This window comes from Condylura cristata, unplaced genomic scaffold (assembly GCF_000260355.1).
Source record: "Condylura cristata isolate star-nosed mole 26May11 unplaced genomic scaffold, ConCri1.0 scaffold00035, whole genome shotgun sequence".
NCBI lineage: Eukaryota > Metazoa > Chordata > Mammalia > Eulipotyphla > Talpidae > Condylura > Condylura cristata.
In genome coordinates, this window is record NW_004567136.1 from 7,078,381 (window position 1) to 7,096,967 (window position 18,587).

At 44.6% G+C, this 18,587-nt stretch overlaps 1 protein-coding gene across 1 annotated transcript in view; it reads right to left on the reverse strand.

The window, feature by feature from the left end:
• Positions 1-5,631: 5,631 nt before the first annotated feature.
• The window catches only part of ASB7 (ankyrin repeat and SOCS box containing 7), a 36,163-nt gene continuing 23,207 nt past the window's right edge, over positions 5,632-18,587 (reverse strand). Inside the window, exon 6 of the mRNA XM_004693089.2 lies at positions 5,632-6,195. Coding sequence (XP_004693146.1) covers positions 6,056-6,195 — 140 coding nt within the window. The 3' untranslated portion in view covers positions 5,632-6,055. The remainder of the gene's footprint in view (positions 6,196-18,587) is intronic.

Sequence of the window (18,587 nt, forward strand, 5' to 3'; positions counted from 1 at the left end):
AGTGCACTGGTGGGTGGAGGGCCAAGGTCCCCAGCCAGCTGCCCAGGAACGGGGGGTACCGTCCATGCGCAGACATGACCCACGAGGCACGCCAGGGCCCGGGGCTCCCAATGGGAGGGAAGCTCCTGGGGGAGAGAATGCCCTGCAGTCAGCACCCGGGGGCTCTCTCTAGGAGCCTGTCCTCACCGAGACCACGCGGTTGGTCATGGGCTCACTACCTGTGCCTGGGAAACAGGGAGGGCAGGGGCGCAGGTCAGAAGGAACCATCGGAACGGGGACTCCGCTTACCTGTACCTTGGCGTGGGGAATGCTGACGTCCTCCTCCTCGGTCCTGGCTTCCCCTTGGAGGCTTGACGGCACAAAGTCACCGTCTAAGGGCCAACTGTCACATGTAGCCGAAGCTTCATCTGGAACACGGTTGTCTTCCAGCAACTACTACTTGACATTCAGGCAAATAAGACCCAGGGTCTGTCTCCGAGTGGTTGCCCAGGAGACCCAAAGCCCATGACTTGTTGACACCTGTCCTAAGCCGGGGCAATGCCATTTGCTCTTCTCAGGCGCTGCCCAGGATGGGAAATGCAAGTTGCCCAGTCTAATTTACTATGCATCCTTCCTAAATGGTGCTAAGCCATGTTCTTGTGTACAAAAGGAAGGGGAGAAAAGGAATGAGGATCCCCCAGAGTATTATGGTGAGGCTCAGAGTATATCTTGCACACACGTGTAATCACTTGAATATGTATGATCACTTGTACACATGTGAACACGTGTACACACCACTAATGGGTTAAGTGGCCAGAATGAAGTGAGGGAAACCTCTAGAGAAACAAGATGGTCATGTACAGAAAGTCTGTGCCCTGCAAATGTTTTTTTTTTTTTTTTCCCTTCTGGTAAAGAAAAAGAAAACTGAGCACTGACCTGACCCAGGACCATCAGAGGAAGAAAAGGAACATTAGCTCAAGACTGAGCAGCAAGGAAAATATGCCTCCTTCTGCCAGATAAAATAGGAAGTATCTGCAGCTGGAGCTGCTCTGTCAGTCACAAAGGGTCGGGCTTCTCGCCTCAGGAGCTGGTTTCTCAACTTCAGCGGAAACCCACTTTCAATTGAAGCTGCCTCTTTTCTGATTCACAAAATACTATTTCACAAAAAGGTGAATCACTTCATTATTAATGCGACATACGACATGTATGTGAATTTCAAGGCATTTCCTAATGAAAACACTAAAAAGGGGGTATGATTTTTCAGATGCTGGAACAATATAATCATTCCAAAACAACTGGGGGACCTTTTTTTTCTGGAGGCTGTATCTGCCAAGGACAGAAAGAACTTGCTTTAGTCTGAACCTTACTGCCTAATGGTTTATGGGTTTTCAGAATTGATAAATCACTTAGCTTGTGGAGACACAACTGACCCTCCACCCAAGGCCCGCTGGGCACAGCTGAATAAATGCATCTGGAAGCACAGCTCACTACTCAGGACAACCAGAGCCCAGGCAGAGGTCAGGGTTTTATTCCCACATGGGGATGTCTTAAAGGACCTTCTACTCATCGCCTCTCTCTGCAAGTGGGATTCAGGAACATTGACTGCGGCTCAGTAATTATAGAGTTGCGCTGGCACAGAGAAATTTCTAGAAACACACCATGATTCTCCGAGAAATCCACTATTTCTACACACTCCTGGCCGCAGCACCAAGGAGAGCTGGGAGATCAGTGGCGCCATGTTTGCTGATCCTTCGCTTTGATTATCAAAGACAAGAGAATTTATAGGTAATAAGAGGATAACTAGTGGCAGAATAAAGACAAAATTACCTTTGTAGCTTAGGAGTCTACATCAACTCAGTCCTAAATATCAGTATCTGGCAGTGGATGTTTAAAATCTTTATTGGTATTTAAGCTAATATAAATCCTAACATCAAAATTTGTCAGATGTAAGAGAGCACAGAATTAAGCTACATAAAAACAGGCAGATGATAGAAATCCATTTTCTTTTATCTTTGAAACCCCACAACGTGGGATGTGGAAATATTTTTTTATCAAGCAGATAATCAAGCAGTTTTATCGCTGGGTAGTAAAGTATTTTTGTAAATTGTCTTTCAGCTGAAAAAACAATCTACTTCTTACATCATATTGGAAAAGGAATAACCTCAAGATTTCCAAGCAACACAGCTATGTTTCACATCTGAACTCCCCTGTGGATCATTAGGAAGCGTTTCAAATGTCCCATTCTTGGCCTTCATTTGTGCCAAACCCGGGACAAGCTTGCAACAAGGCTCCACACCACGGTTCTGCACGTGGGGCTAGCTGGCTGCTGCCCGCTCTCCTTAGCACACCATCACGCACTCACGCTAGCGGAAGTCTCTCCTAAATCAAGGCGTGCTCACGCGCCATAGAGGAAGTGTGAAATCAAAGTCATTTGGCTCCTGTCTCCAGCTCCCCATGTGAATGAACTGTGTTCCCTGCTCTTTGCCTGGAACACTGGGGTCCAGTTCTGCCCTCGGGCCAGGTGCGCAAGGTAGGCACAGAGACTCAGTGCTGGGCCCGCATACTCAAGGCTGGGGTGGTCTTCTGTGGGCTGGTATCTGCAGGCTGCATCACCAAAGAGGAGCGTGAAGGGGGGAGGAGAACTGCCTTATCTGATCTAAAACCCGATGTTTTCTGTGTTACACGCTTACACAACTGCCAATTATCTAAAAAGGTGATGAGGCAAAGACTTGTTTCCTCTCCCCTAGCAGCTGGCAATAATAAAACAGTTAAGACAGACTAGAAAAAAAACACCATAAGACCGATAGGTTTTAAACCAGATTTACGGTTTTTTTTTTTTAATTCAAATTGACCCAAAGCAAAACTTACATTACAAAGGAAGAACAAAATACAGTATGATATAACACACTAGGGGTTACAGGAAAGCTAAATTTGTGGGCAAAGGGCCTCATCCCAATCACATTCTGGGCTAATGAGCAATTCTGCAGGAAAGTTAGAATCTCAATTTTCATCTGGTCCACTCTGGTCATTAAACTACGTTCTTGTCCCTTAGGGTGTGTGCCCGACGCGTCACGCTAGACTCCCACACGCTGCGGAAGTGAGCTCTCGCTACTGCCAGGACACCGAATTCCTCAGCGGAAACGCTGTTCCAACTGTGACTGACAATGTACTGAAAAACGAGACAGTCAGCTCCTCCAAACTAACAAACGTGGATTGATCTGTAGTAAATAGTTTAGAAATATGGGAATTAAATAATCTAAAAAACACTCTTACTCTGCTGTACATGTATAAACACAAATATTTACAACAAAAATCTTCTGTTTTCAAAAGATGAGGTTTGCAGTTCATTACTGATCATAATCTTTATGAGCTGGTTTCTTTGGTGTATGCGCCGAATATATTTTTCTAAAGATTTAGGAATAGGCTGAAATAATAAATTTCAAAAGAAGCATAGAGGGCCAGTGAAAATTTGATACTATTCTGAACATTTCGGTCAAGATCTGGAAAAAAAAATCAAATAGCAAAACAACAATTAAGTTGATTTTCTAGATAACATTTGTTCTACTTGCTAACGTGAACGCAGAGTTTTTCTGTCCACCAAACTCACCGAACTCAACGAGGGCCCGGCACATTTGTCCCTCAATTCCACCAGTGACTGACCTGGACACATTTTAGTTATTGTTAAATAGCATATGTGATTGGGATTTTTATTAACAACAAAAATAAAACATTCTTTTTAAGTTTCCAGATAAATCAAATCTCAAACAATAAATAATGGAATTATACACTTCTTCATTAAATAGAAATTTCAATTCCAGGAAGAGCTCTCATAATTTTTTTTTTTCTGAAGTCACAGCAGCAATACAGAACAAAGAATTTACCTTCATCTGATCTTTTTATTTGGAATTCCCTGAATCAAATTCAATCACTTAGTTTGGAAACCTTTGAACGGTTGGGGGAAAGAAAATCATCTGAAGCGGAATAAATTAATACACACATATGAGGAAATAGGTTCTGTGTGAACTTAACATTAACATGACCGCCCCGCCCCCCACCTCCTCGTTCGCCTGAACGCAGGGCTTCCGGGAGAAGGCCCACTCCGTTCGTCTCTGGCCAGGCCACGCCCCTGAAGCCACTAGTGTGTCTTACCCTGCCTGGGTATTTCTTTAAAAACGAGAACACAGCTCAGCGACTTGTTCACAGGGACTCTTGTCTCTCGGAGAAAGATCACTGTTTGGAGCTCCATGGAACGGGGAAAGGCCAGACCATCCATTTCTACCCAACCCAGTAGGCCATGGTTGGTTTGGGTACAGGAATGGTCACAGCCGCTCTCTAGCTCCCTGCAATCACCCGAACTCCAAAGCAGCCTGTTCTTCAGAAAGCTGTGCACTGGCACAGCCCGAGCTGACCGGTGATCTGAGGCCCAGGCTGCGTCCAAGGCAACCAACTTTGTGTTTGCGAACATGCTGTTGCTGGCTCTGAAGAGAGCTAAAGGCAGCGCAGGCCCCTAACTTGGCCTGTGCACACTTTGCAGGTGAAACAGTTTTACACTTAGTGACTTAGAGCTAGAAATTCAGACGAGGGAAGCCCTTTAGCTTGTAAACTTCTGATAACACATTTGTGATTTGTGTGTAAAGATTCTGAAATTCCCCCAAAGCACTAAGAACAATACTGGGATATATGAGAAGTTTCTTCTGAAGCAAAGCTGATGACAAACCAAGCAGAGAACACCTTTCCAAGGGCCCCGCGAGAGCCCCCCAATGCCTCTGCAACCTCCCCGCTGTTGCCGGCTTTCTCAGATCCGTGTTTACACTGCAACCCCAACCAAGTCTAATCCACTCCTGGAAGTAGTGTGACCGCCCCCAGAGCTTCCCTGTGTCTAACTTTAAAACAGAGAGGAAACTTTTAATTAGCATATTAGGAATTAACCAGACATACAAATGTGTACCCATTAGAAATTTTGCCCTTTAAAAATATTTCCGAATGAAAATTAAAAAAACAAAAACAAAACAACAAGGAAACCCACAAAACCATCCCAAATTATTTTAACCATTACAATCAAATGGTCCAACAATATTTTGGGCTATTTTTAGGGAATACTCTACCACCAGGATATGAAATTTTCTGCTTAAAGTGAAGTAAAAATCAAAACTTAAAATGGAAATTGCAACTGACACACTATGGTTGAGCAATTAAAACAGAAGTGGCGCTTCCTGTTCTCACAGGCAGGTCAAAGCCGGCTGTGGAATGATGAACATCAAGTGAATGATGGAGAAAATACACCAGAAAGAATATTGCACTGGAGGCACTGTTTTCAAAACAGAACACACTGGCTTTATAAAGTTATTTTCTTTCCCATTAATTTTTTTAAAAACACCATTCTACAAGAGACACAAGTTGAGACCCAATGTCTCTGGGTAGTGTCCTAGAGTTGTTAAAAAAATAAGTTAAAAACAAGAGCACGTCAACAGGAAAGCAGAGGTACTGGATTGATGTCATTCAAAAGCTACATTAATTAGGAAAAGAACAGTTTGAAACAGCCAATTTGTACCCATTAAAAATGAAGGTGACAGTATTTCTTTAAAATGTTCTTAGGGCATTTTCCAGTAGTACCCCCCAGAGCCCCCCACCCCCACCCGGGCGAAACTGTGCCTCCCCCTTTGACAAGTGTTCTGATGGTTTGTAATAGCGTGCACACCAACGAAACCGTAAATTCGGAAAGGGTAGAGTCTCCACTCCAAACCTGCTTGTGTCGTTTTGGAAAAATGGTTTTTGCAAATGCATATTTTGTATAGAAAGCTTGGACCTCTTAATCTTGGACCAAGAAACCAAATTAAGACCTTCAAGCATGTGGTGTGTGTGTGTGTTTATATATATATATAAAAAAAAAACCCTCCCCTACAAGGAAAACCAATCAACCAAACAACAACAACAAAAATAAACAACCTAAAGGTGTATACCTGCTTTCTGACTTCGCAGCAAATCAGAAATTGCATAGGATATACTTTGTGCAAGGCCAAAAGCCTTTTAAGTATCTGGAATATAACTCCTAAGCTTGCTCACAGTTCTGAGTGTATCAGATATCATCAAATTTGTGTTTTAAGTAGTCTTTCATGACCTTGGCAATTGGTAGTTCATCAAGTAGCTTTAGGTTTTGAAGGCCTATACATTGTCGAATTTTAATCCGGCACAGGTCCTGCAAGTTTCTGGGCTGTCCTAGAAGACAGAAAGAAGAAAAATGTCACCAGGCTGTATGGCAAAATACTTATGGCGAGCTTCTAGATCCTGAAGAGCATTGTTTATGTCACTGGAACGTGTCCTCCACAGACTTGACAAGCAAAGGACTAAGGAGACTGGCTAAGAGGTCTCATTCCTGGTAACCGCAAGATATCCACTGGACCCTTTCCACAACCCTGAGGTGTTGGTATTTTCACCTTCCTGTTATAAGCCAGGACACTAAGTATCAGACACTCAGGTCAACTTAATGTCAGATGGTCAGGGAAGGCTTTTTAGTGACTGCAGCTAACTTCTGGCTCTGAGCCTACTACAACTTCCATTACATCTCAGAAAGCTGCTTGTGGTCCTGGTGAGGCTGCTGTCATGCTGGGTGAACCAGCAGGAAAGCATCTGTCCTCGGGGCCCTCCACTCCCCACCACATTCTGAAAAGTGAGGGCTTTGGAAGGGCTTTGGAAGGGATTGGAGCACAATCTCAGGGCCGCTTCCCCCAACAGCAGCTCACTGACCACCCAGCTGTGGCCACGGCAGAACCTGGTCGTGGGGACGAGGGCACAGACTGGTAGGGCCGGGCGGTGGGAAAAGCACCCCAGCAGGGGGGAAACTGCAGCTCTTCAAGCCTCATACTGCCCGCCTGCCCACAGAAACCTCTGCTCAACAAGACACAGAATCTACTTTCTTGCTTTTTTGGATACTTTGTTTTACCACAACAATACAGATGGCCACAGACAAAAGGCAAAATCCTTAATCACAAGGCCTCAGGAGTGTTTGGAGTCACATAAATTCTGTTTTCATATTAAATGGCAATAATAAAAAAAAGCTTAACATATGCTGAATGTATTCTTAGAAGCCCTTGACATATACTAACTCGTTGGCTCTTTTTATGAGGGAAGTACTTTGATCATCATCCCATTTTACAGACTCCTGTGTCTCTGCGAGGTTAAGTAACGAGCTTAAAGTCAAGACGAATGCCGTACGTCACGGGTTCACACCCTCACGCTTCTAGACACTTTTGAGGACCTAAAAGAACTTCTGTTTATGTAGGATACTATCGATCCATAATTATCACCCCATAAGACAGAAATTCATTTAAAAATAACAAAAAGAAACCCAATGCATAGTGACATGATATTGTTATGGGGGGAAAAAACTATCTGGCTTAGAGAGATGATAGATGAATTCTCACTCAAGCTTCTAATATTTAATCTGTTGCAATGAAATCCCACAACAGAGTCTGGGAAAAAGTGCACTGACCCTCATATAAAGAACGTGAAAAGACGAGCCACTTGGTACTTTCTCCCTTGAATTGTACTTGAGTTGTACTTGTTAACTGTGATCACCACTACTCAAAATTAAGTAATGCTTTGTAAGTAAAAAAGGCTGCTTGGAATACAGACCTCGGCTCTGTGAGGCCTGTATGAACACATGCTGTCTAAGAGTTAGTTCCTCAACGGTCTCTGAACAGAAGCACAGCAGAACCGATGACTCTCTAGAAATACCTGTGGCATGGGGGCCAAAGGTCTCAGCACACACTTGCCTGTGTCTCTTGGCAAGGCTACGTCATCTTCTTCCAGATCTGTTTTAAAAAAGCACTTTGTGGGGCCCTTCCTGGTGGTGCAGCGGGTTAAAGCACAGCACTGAGAAGCTTAAGCCACTTCCTCCTGAGTTCGATTCCCGCCTGCCCCGGAGGAGATCCACATGGCGAGGCAGACCTCTCCTGACCCGCCCGCTGCTCCCCTCAGCAGTGGACTTCGTCAATCTGCCTGTTCTGCTCCCCACTCTGTCTCTGGTGAATCCTCTCACCCTCCGCATCTCTGGATTATACCCCAGTTCTGTACGAATAAATAAATAAATCTTAAAAAAAAAAAAAAAAGCACTTTGTGGAGGGGGGATGAGGTGAGGCTCCCTTCTGATGCTCCAGAGCCTCTTTCCTCTACAGCACTTAACAAGGTGGTGGTTCTTGCTCACTTGGTGATTCCAAGTGCATGTCCATCTTCCTCACACAGGTCACCTTCCATGAAGGCAGGACCATGACTTTGGCTTCACTGGCCAATGGAAACTCAATGCCTGACACAATACTCAAGAATACCAGCAGAATGAATGAATACTTCACAAAGCTTGTCCTTAAAGTATGAAACAGTCTACTCATTGCAAAACATACCCGTTGTCAACAGCAAATCATTTTCTAACCTGTTTTGAATTACTTTTCATCACCATTCAGAGGCTACCATTAGGAAAAGAATAAATTATCACCATCATTTTCCAATAACTCCTTACAGCATTTGATCTATAAATGCAAACCAGAACATGAACTAGATGTGAATCTTCTTTGTTTAAAGAATTTGATTCTTCAAGTAGTTGGCCGAGTCTGTTCAAGTATAATATTAATGAAAAAATAAAACAAACCACAACGCATTGGCAAAAAATGGACGAGGAGAATGCTGACATGTACGTACACATGCGTATTTAAATGAAAACATACCCAACAAAGCAGAAAATGCAAATGATTTGAATTTGCTTAGCTGTGGTAATAAGGAAGAGATGGAGACCAATGGGTACAGAGTGGAGAGAATCTTCTAGTCTCTCTCCACTGGTAGCAGACAGCTCTCCAGAAATGACTGCAATATCTCCTGTGCCTATGTTTTCTTTCACAGTGCAGCTGGTTCCCCATCACTGAGAGACGACCTCTACCTTCTCTCTTCTTGAAGTAGGGTGGGCTGGTGACTGTGGTGGACACAAGCTTTCAGCAGGCTCTTGGGATGTTCACTCCTGGATACAGTTTATACTAAAAAGGAACAGAGGTTACTGCCCACCAATCCGGGCAGAGCAGCCACCTCGACAGTGGAGAGGCTGAACGGAGAATCAATCATGACTTTGCGCCTTCAGCCACTACGCTTTTCAGCATTAGACAACCACAGCAGATCTTGGACGCAAGGTGTGGCCATGAGGAAAATCTCAAACACGTGGCTGTGTCATAGGGACCAGGTAGCGCTTTGAGGCGACAGTCAGGGCTTAAAGGAAGCTTGGCAAGTGAGACAGAGCTGCAGGACTGGGGATGCTGCATGAGTGCTGGCAAGTTCGGCCCCCAGGAATGCCCTGGTGGTCTGCTAAGAAGATTCCTGGCTAGAATACTGCAAGAATCACTGTCTGTGATAAAATGCAAGTGGGCAAAGAGCAGTGAGTGACTTCGGTTGGAGAAACACAGCTCCAGAAACACATGCACCCTCAGAAAGGGTCTCAGCATGGGAGTTTCTCTGGGAAAATTTACCTTCCATGCTTATATGTCAGAAAGTTTGACTCAATTAGCTACTGGCTTTTTTTCTCTGTATCTTTTTAATATCTGGGAGAATCTTATCTTGCAAACATGTTTTATCCATCTATAATTACTGTCTGTACAATGACCTAATAGCAGTTTATCTGGATGGTCAACAGCATCAATTCTAGAGCCAGACAGACCGGGTGTGACCCCTGACCTCACCAAGGACAATCTGTGTGATCTGACAAGGTATGTCGTCTCAGTTTCCTCATCTATGGGCTGAGAGTTAACAACACCTACATCATAGGCTTCACAAGTATAAAAAAGAGTTCATTTACATAAAGAGCTTAGCGTAATATCGACATGGGAAGAGCTATAGATGCATTTGGTAAATAAATGTTAGTTTCAAATACTTGTAAGCATAACATTTCCTTTTCCTTCCCAGAACTGTACAGGGCTGCTTTTTAGAATCTCAAGTCTCCTTCCAGGTGTTAAAATTGTAAGAAAAGTAGTCGTGTGCTTGACAGTAAAGGACCGACCGACGGTAATCCAATATGGGAGATGGCCCTGGGCAAATCCATGGAAATCATATTCTAGAACTCACTGAGACATGAGAACTTCAACTGCACAAAAAGACATGTGCAGTGATGACATGCTGGATCCTGCTACTAGTATGTAGGACTGAGGGAGTAGCAGGTAAATAATAAAGAGTGACAAGGACCACTCATTGTAACACTGATACTATGGCAGGAGCTACTTTTCAGAAAGGCCAATTTAGGGGTAGAAGTCAATGGGAGACAAATGCTTTTTTTTCTTGACATATCTCCCAAAGTGTTTACTGAGCACAAACTATGTTCCAAAAAATGCACTGGCCCAAGTTTCAAAGGGGCCGGGGAAGAAGAGGAGGCAGTGGCCGAGGAAAAGAGGGCAGAGAAAGAGAAGAAACGGCAGGAAAGCAAAACTCAGCAAAGGCGTTCACAATGCTGACCAGGCATCCTAGAAAACTAATCCCTCCCCTGTTAAGTAACAACTGCCTGGCCCATGGGATTAGAACAGGGGAGACCTGGGGGGACCTCTCACAAAAAGAGTATAATTTAAGGAATTACAAACACTTTGGGGGATGCAGAAAAAACTACAAGGTATTCACACTAACTAACTACAATGGAATTACATAACAGTTCAAAGGATTATTAGTCTTTCCATTTGGTAAAGAAGCCCATCATTAGTAATAATTGGACTGGTATAAAATAGGAAATCAGCTTTTGAAGGGTCTGATCTAGTATAAATTACAAAACCAGGGCTAGCGGCATAATTTAGAAAATTAAATCTCTTCAACCACCTCCTTTGACTTGCCATTACTGTATTTATCATAGGCTAACATTATTTATTTGGATAAAATAAAATGTAAAGTTAGAGAGACAAGACATTGTGAAGTAAACACAGTGAACAACAATAACAACAACAACAAAAAAAGCAAAAGGTTTTTTTCTATGGAGAAGCCAGAGATTGGCAGTAGAAGGAAGAATGTAAAGAAACAAAAAGAATAATTTGTATCCCTGGGCTGCTTTATAACAAGCTGACTTGCTCCTCTCCTCTCTACCTGAGGTCAACATTGGAAATTGTCTCACAGTTTCTTATTTAATACCCCACCGTGAATATGTTGTATTGCTTTGCTCTTGCTCTGAATTCCCTTCCAGAGGCTTAACCTGAAATGTGCTAAACAACTTTTATTTTTACTGGACAAAGGCAGTTTCTAGCTGGCCTAAAAATAATAATCATGATATTATAAAGTAAAAGGCTGCTCGGATTTTATTCTTAGAGTCCAGATGTATACATTATCAGACTTGATGTTAGTCTTCTATTGGTTACATGTCTTTTCCATAGGCAAATGAGTTTTGACCAATCTTTTCCAAGGCATCAAGCCAAATAAAACCACATATTGCTTCCTGACAAATGACAAAAAAAAAATCTCTGGATGCCTACACTTGAAACAGGAAGTAGAACAAAAATGAAAAAATACAGAATAAGGAAATACTTTCTCAAAGATCCTTAAAATGTAGTATAACACTGTGTTTGCTTATTTATTTCTGTAAGTGACTTTAATTATTAGGATTGAAGATAACTACCATGTAGCTATTGGGCAAAATCCCCAATTCATTAGAAAAAAGGTGATAATAAAAAGTCACAAGTTAAAATGTATTACACAAGTTCTTTCTCCAAAGAATTACTCTAGGTAACACTGTTTTGCTAAGTCATCCTACAAAAAAGAAAAACATCAAAGAAACTGGTTTCTGAAGAACTTGAAAGAAACACAAGAAAGCACTTGATGCGAGGTGCTGTTTTATGTGGTCACCTGCTCCCACACCTACCACGGGACTGGATTCAGCCGAGAAAGCCACTGCCTGAATTTCACTTTCTTAAACAAAAAAAGGAGTCATGATTTGTATTCTTTTTAAATCTGAAACTTTGGAGCGTTTACCTTCAGCAGCTAAATAAAGCACAGCACTTGACTATTACTGAAATTTAAGTAGAAACAAATTTCGAGGGCCTGCATTATTTAGAAAAGAGGATTTTAAAGCCCCAGAGACTGAGGTTCTAGAAAGCAACGTGCTTTAGTACCTGGCAGTCTCCGGCAGAACAGCTGACCCAGCTCAATTCCGATCTACTCATCTTTTTCTCTTAGAAACAGGAGCCATTTAATTCTTTAAAACATACAAAGCAAACACACCCCTGCTGCTGAGAGCACATCTGGAGCACGCTGAGTGCTCCCCTCAAGCCTCTAACAGTGCTCATGGAAACAGGTGACCGGCTCTCGGTCGGGGGGCCCAGCCCGAGGAGTGCTGTCGGCCTGCCGGACGCCAGCCCTATAGCCTCAGGAACCAGCTACAGCGGTGTGACTGGCGAGTGAAGGCTCATTTACTCAAGGGCTTCTCGGGACCGTGGACACAGGCACTGAACCACTGAAGCAGGGCTCTGGGGTCCACAGAAAAATCAAGCAGCTGCTTCACCCCTGCTGCAGTCCGCAGGACCACAACTTTACAGACACACTGGCCTCTACAGAGCCACTAGTAAAGGGCAAACAGCAATTTTAAACAGTTCATTTTATCTACAGATTCTAACTGCAGAAGTTATGTGAACAACTCACCAAATTCTTACACTGCAGGCTAAGAGGGAAACCTTCCAACTTTGAATGCTGACACACCTAGCACATCCCTCGGCCTCAACTTGTCCAATTTTAGGGCCTTTGTGTCGCTTGACATCGGAGAACCTCAGAGAGCTTTTTCTTTTTAAATGTGGGCCATCGCTATCTCTATTTACCAAATTTAAAAACCAAAATCGTAAAAAGTTTTAAGTATTTACAAAAGGGTGCGAAATTATCAGTTGAGATAAATTTTTATGGAAAAAAGCTGCCTTCCTGAACAAAGATTCTGTGAGAAGAGTGGCATGTGTTACATCTGCAACTCCCCTTCAAGGCCTGGCTGCACGGAGGGAGTGGATCCAGGAGTCTGCATCCGTCTGCCGAAGGCTGTCTGCACCGCAGCAGCAAAGAAGATCCAGCCTCACTCACCTGCGCACTTGGCAAGGCAAGGGGACGTTTGATAACCTTTTAGGTAACTGTGGATCTTCTTTGATATGCTACCCAAACTGGACAAGTGGTGTTGTTTAGAGAGTTAACTGCAGCTTGGAATTTCAAAACTCAATCAATGCGTGGTTTATACTTTTCTCACGAAGGCCCACCTTACCCTGTGTGGGTCTTGCACACACCTGCAGTTTTGTTACGTTAGGCGCAAGCAGATGCTCACTGGGTTATGTGAGCTTGCCAACACTGACCCATTTCACTACATGCTATCAACACATCCCTTTTGTTGACATCTCCACTGGTTTCGAAAGCGTTAAGATACGGAGAGACAGTCAATTTCCCAGTGGCAAAAGCAAGCTTTTCCAAATTCTTGGTTTAAAAAAAAAATTAAGGAATTATTTATTTTTGTATACAGAACTGGGGTACAGGCCAGCGGTGCAGAAGCAGTGAGAGGATTCACCAGAGACAGAGTGGGGAGCGGAACAGGCTGACTGAGGAAGTACACTGCTGAGAGGAGCAGCGGGTAGGTCAGAAGAGGTCTGCCGCGCCATGTGGGTCAGCTCCCTGGTCCACTTGTGCTGCAGTGGCTGCGGACAGCTTCACAGTGCTGTGCTTCAACCAGTGGGGCACTTTTCCAAATTCTAAATGTCACTTGAAAGCTCAAATTTCATGTCTCACAAAGATCACTGTCTGCTGTTTTCCATAAGGTGACAGGTGAATTTTATTCATTTTCAAGAAACTGCCTGCCAGGTACCCAAGACTAAAGAGCTGGCAGTTTGGGTGTTGTGCATCTTTCGGGTAACAGTGGGGTTCCAAGACAAATGCTGCTGGTTCAGCTCAAACAAACCATGGAGCGTTCCCTTAATTCGGTGCCTCGGTGCAGAGTATGGGGGCTTTGAATCTCCACCTGGCAGAGTGTTAAAAGGGTAAGCTCGCAGAGGGACAAGCCTTGGTTAAGTTAATTTTACGGCTTTGTCTTCGCGGACACTCCGAAGCGAAGCTGGGCAGCTGGAGGGCCTGATGGGGAAGAACATGAGGCTGCAAGTACCTTCTGGGGCTGCTGCCCGGTGAAAGCTCAGTGTGCCAATGCACACGCCACAGCTCTCACGCCACCAGTGTGGACGTCCGAGCAGGGGAGGAGGCAAGTAACATCTCAGCATCACTGTGAAATGAGTTTTGAATTCACCGGCCCCTAAATGGGTCTGGAGGACCCCCAAGAGTCCACACTTTGAAAACCACTGTTGTACATAAATCCAAAAAAAATAAAATAAAATCACGAACAGCAGGAAATCATCTTCTTTAAAGAGTGGTTACTGGCAAGAATTCTAAAAAGGGAGACACCCCAGGGACTATGACCCAATCCCCCATTTTTCAGAGGAAGAAACTGAAATGGTGGGAGGACCAAGCAGCTTGGCCAAGTTTATTAGGTCAGTCAGACACTGGGTCAAGAGCCCATTAGCTCTCTCCACCACCTCACTCGGAGTCAGCTGACTAAAGAGCACCTCTGATGGGCAGACTGAGTCCTTAGGAGGACACACGGGAGCCACATGCCTGCTAATCCCAGTGGGCAAAACTCTTCTCAACGTAAGGGACAGCAGGTAGGACTTTTTTCACATCTTGCGTAAAAGTGATAAAACTGAAGAACACACAACGTAGCTTTAGCTCTGATGTGTAAAGAGCTTGGAGTTACAACTCTATAGTTACAAGAAAAAGCTCAAGAAACTCAAGACTATCTTAAGCTCAACAGTAAACTGAAGACTCGGCAAACCTCTACACAAAATTTGGAGGTGAGGAAATCCAGAGTCACAGCTAGAATCTGAGTAGCTTGAGCAGAAATAGTGAGGCCAGAATCTGGTAGGACATTGTTGGTTCTGACAGACTTCCAGGAGCCGTGTGTGGACTGACTGGAGTGAGCACCTCAGCCTTTAGAGCTCCCTTATGTTGAGCTTATATGCAGGGAGTCGGCAGCTTCTCACATGAATGGTCAGGTGCAAACAACTGTTGTAAGTTACAACCAGGCACTTCTCCATGACAAAGGCCTGTTCTCCAAGGGAAAATGATTACCAGAGTGATATCCCACCTGGGGAATCAACATTTCTGATTCCAGCTGCCACAGGTTTCTACCTCACCGGGAGGGCGAGGGAGCGGCAAGATGCAGACTCTCTCTGAGGAGTTCTTAGGGGAGCCCAGAATTGAGAAAGGAGATAAAAACCAAGGAACCTGGATTGTGAAGTCTCTGGCACCTACAGTTATACATACAGCAAACGTTGAGACACAGCCCCGCCAGATTAACATGAGAACCTGCCATTAAAGGCCTATTTACCTCAGTTCCTATTACCCAACACATCATGTCTGGCTTCCATAAAAATCACAAGGCATGCTAAAAGGCAAGAAAAAACAGAGTCAGGAAAGAAAAAGCAAGCATCAGACTAGCAGCTATGACACAGATGTTGGAATTATCAGATGAGCAATTTAAAATAACTTGATTGCTATGTTAAAACCAATGAAAATATTAGATGGGAAGAGTAAAATCTTGTCTCTATGCCTTAGTGAAAAAGAAGCTCCACAGGGGTCATTTCCACACTCAGCTAAGTAGAGACGTGGCCAGGGAAGTGACAGATGACAGCTGAGCCCTCCTGGGGCTCCTGGACCTTGCAGCCTGTACAAATCTTTGGTTCTACTTTGCTTGTGGCACCTTGTCCTACCCTACGTAAAGGATAGATTCCTACAACCAAGGCATTTCCAGGCAAGCAGCACAACAAGCACCTTTTTCTCCCCCTCCTGGAGAGGGGCCTTCTCCAGCAAGAGCTAGGCCCTTGACTGCTGCCTCTACTCTGAGACGTGACCATGTTCTTTAAAACTTCCCTTCATTTTCTCTCCCCTTTGCACAAGGAACTGCTGGTACCAACTTGTTCAGTCCTCCGCTTCGGCTTCCTGCCCCTCCAGCCTCAGTGGTGGCTGAATAAAGAGAGTCCTCCCTCCCCAAGTGCATAAACATGCTTGAGTATTCAGGAGCAAGCTTCCCCCCACAAATGTAAATTGTTTACCACTTCTCTTGGAACAAAATCCCAGGCACACAGATGATTAAAATCCCACTTTCTCTCCTCCGCCATAACATTAAAATGTTCTTGCTAGTCACTGGCACAGTTCAGCTTTCTCATGGAAATCTCTTTTTTAAAGATTTCATATACCAAATAACACCCCTGTCCATACATCAGACTAGGGAGTTTACGCTGCGGGACAGAAACATGATGAGGGGAGGAGGGAAGAGCCTACAATCTGATTCCTCCAGGAGAGTTCTGGTATTTGACCATATCCTCAGTAATACTTTTCAAATAGGCGTTCTTGAAGTTTGAATATAGCATCTCTCTTGACATTTTCTTGTGCATGAATGTGACTTTTCTTTCTTGAGTTGGGCCATCATTCTTACAGCCTTTGGCTCTTTACCTTCAGCTGAAGAGAATTTTAGTCCATTCCTGTAGGTCAGAGCTTCTGGGATCCTCTCCGCTCCATCAGGGTGTTTGTGCCAACACTTTATACAAATTACTCTCATTAGTTAACTGCGTGCACTTCACACGGCCCGAGAATGAGCGCCTAAGTCTTGTGTCTGGGCACCAGCGGTCGGGAGCCTCCTGACCCTGGAGCAACGTGCATCAACGACCCCCGCACCTCCCAGCATCTGCTCTGTCCTCCCCTGCCCACACACCTGTCCTGTCTTGCCCCCCTTCACTGTTTTCTTGGCTGTCTCTCTAGTTTATTTGCTCCACTCTTGTATTTTTTTTTCAAGTAAAAGAACTAAAAGAACAAAACATAGTTTCTTATAAACACGACCAGCAAAACAGGAACTGCTCATGATGCTCACCCGATCTTCTCAGCGGTGCTTATTCCCTGAGTGCAAAGGCGCCTTCGTGATAGCTTTCTAGAGAACATAGGCATCCGTCCAGCCACCTAGAACGTCTTCTGTGTACAGACATTACGTTATAACCAAGCCACACCGTGTACAGTACTTACACAACGCGGATCAGAGATGTTAGGGTAAAGTCTCTAAAAGCCCATAGTTGCTTTGAAATCCCAGAATTAAGATTTACTTGGGCTCTTCCAAGTTAAATAACCTGTTTCCACTCAGAATGGGGCAGCAAACAGTAGATCAGCCCAGAACGAAAAGCGCAAGTGAAACTCCTGCTGTTCTGCAGCCGAGGATGCAGTGCTCAATGAGAACCACCAACAGCCTGGGGCCTGTGGTTCTGATGCTCAGAGTGTCAGGTCACAACGAGCCTCAGGTTTCACTCGATGCTCCCCAAACACTCAAGACTTCAAGAAAGCTCAGTAGAGACCTCCAAAGTACAGCTGGGTCTTCCAGCATGTAATCAGTCACTAGGAAAAGAACCTCTTAATAAATAAAGCAGAGTCGAGGCAGAATCAATTCCCAGCAGGGAGTACCCCTGAAGGGGCAGGGAGCACCCCTGAAGGCCGGGAGCAATGAAGGGAAAGCAGCTCGGAAGACAAAGGGCGGCTGCCGACTCCGAAAGACAGAGACGCCCTTCACAGGGGCAACGCCCAGCGTGCTCAGCCACCAGCCTTCCTGGGTACAGTCAGCCAACACACATTTGCCAGTGACATTCTTGGTGCAGAAGGACCCCAAACCCACACAGCCAGTCCTGTTCCATTTTCCTATCAGCCCCTAATTTAAAGGTCCACATGAATGTCCGTGTAACTGACATTCCTGCTCCCCAGAGGCACCCCCCGGCTGGGCTGCAGTTCCAAGGCTGGGACCCCATCCTCCTGGCTGGAGGCCTCCCTTTGCAGACTCCAGGCCAGTCGACAGAATTGAAACTAGGGGGCCCGTGGGAGAAGAGCCTAAGGTTTACTCTGCTGGCAGCAAGCCAGTCCGTGCTGTTCATCTGCCCCATTTAATTATTTTATTATATATTAAAAAACACTTAGGTAGCACTTACAATGTTGGCAGGCACAGCTGCATTATAAATATTAACTCAATTCTCAAAGCAAGTCAATAGGAGAGAGACAGTTACCCTGATTTTAAAGCATGAGGACACAGAGATACAGAGCAGTGAGGTAACCTGCCCAAGGTCACAACTAACCTCTGGTACAGCCAAGTGCCAAGCTCGAGTGGCCCAGCTGGAGTCTGTTCCATGGACCATTGAGCAAAAAAGGCCGAGGCTGTGTCTGACAGTCTTTCCTGAAGGCAGCCACACCGGTGAAACCAAGGCTCCAGGGTAAAGTTAAAGCAACAACAAAAGCAGACACCCAGGATTCAGTAATAGCACACACTTCGCCAGCTATCCCGCCCAACAGCATCCTCAGCTCCAGGTCAAGAGTAACCGTATTATTCACAACCACAATTACTGAGCAGTCTATACTTGGACTGCGAGAAAACATGCTGAGAGCATCAGCATTTGAAATTTCACTGCTGTCTTTTCCTAAAATGTCCAGGGTAAGCTGGTGGGAACACACACACACACACACACACACACACACACACACTCCTTCTGCCCCTTTTCGGTCTTTGGGTACCCCTG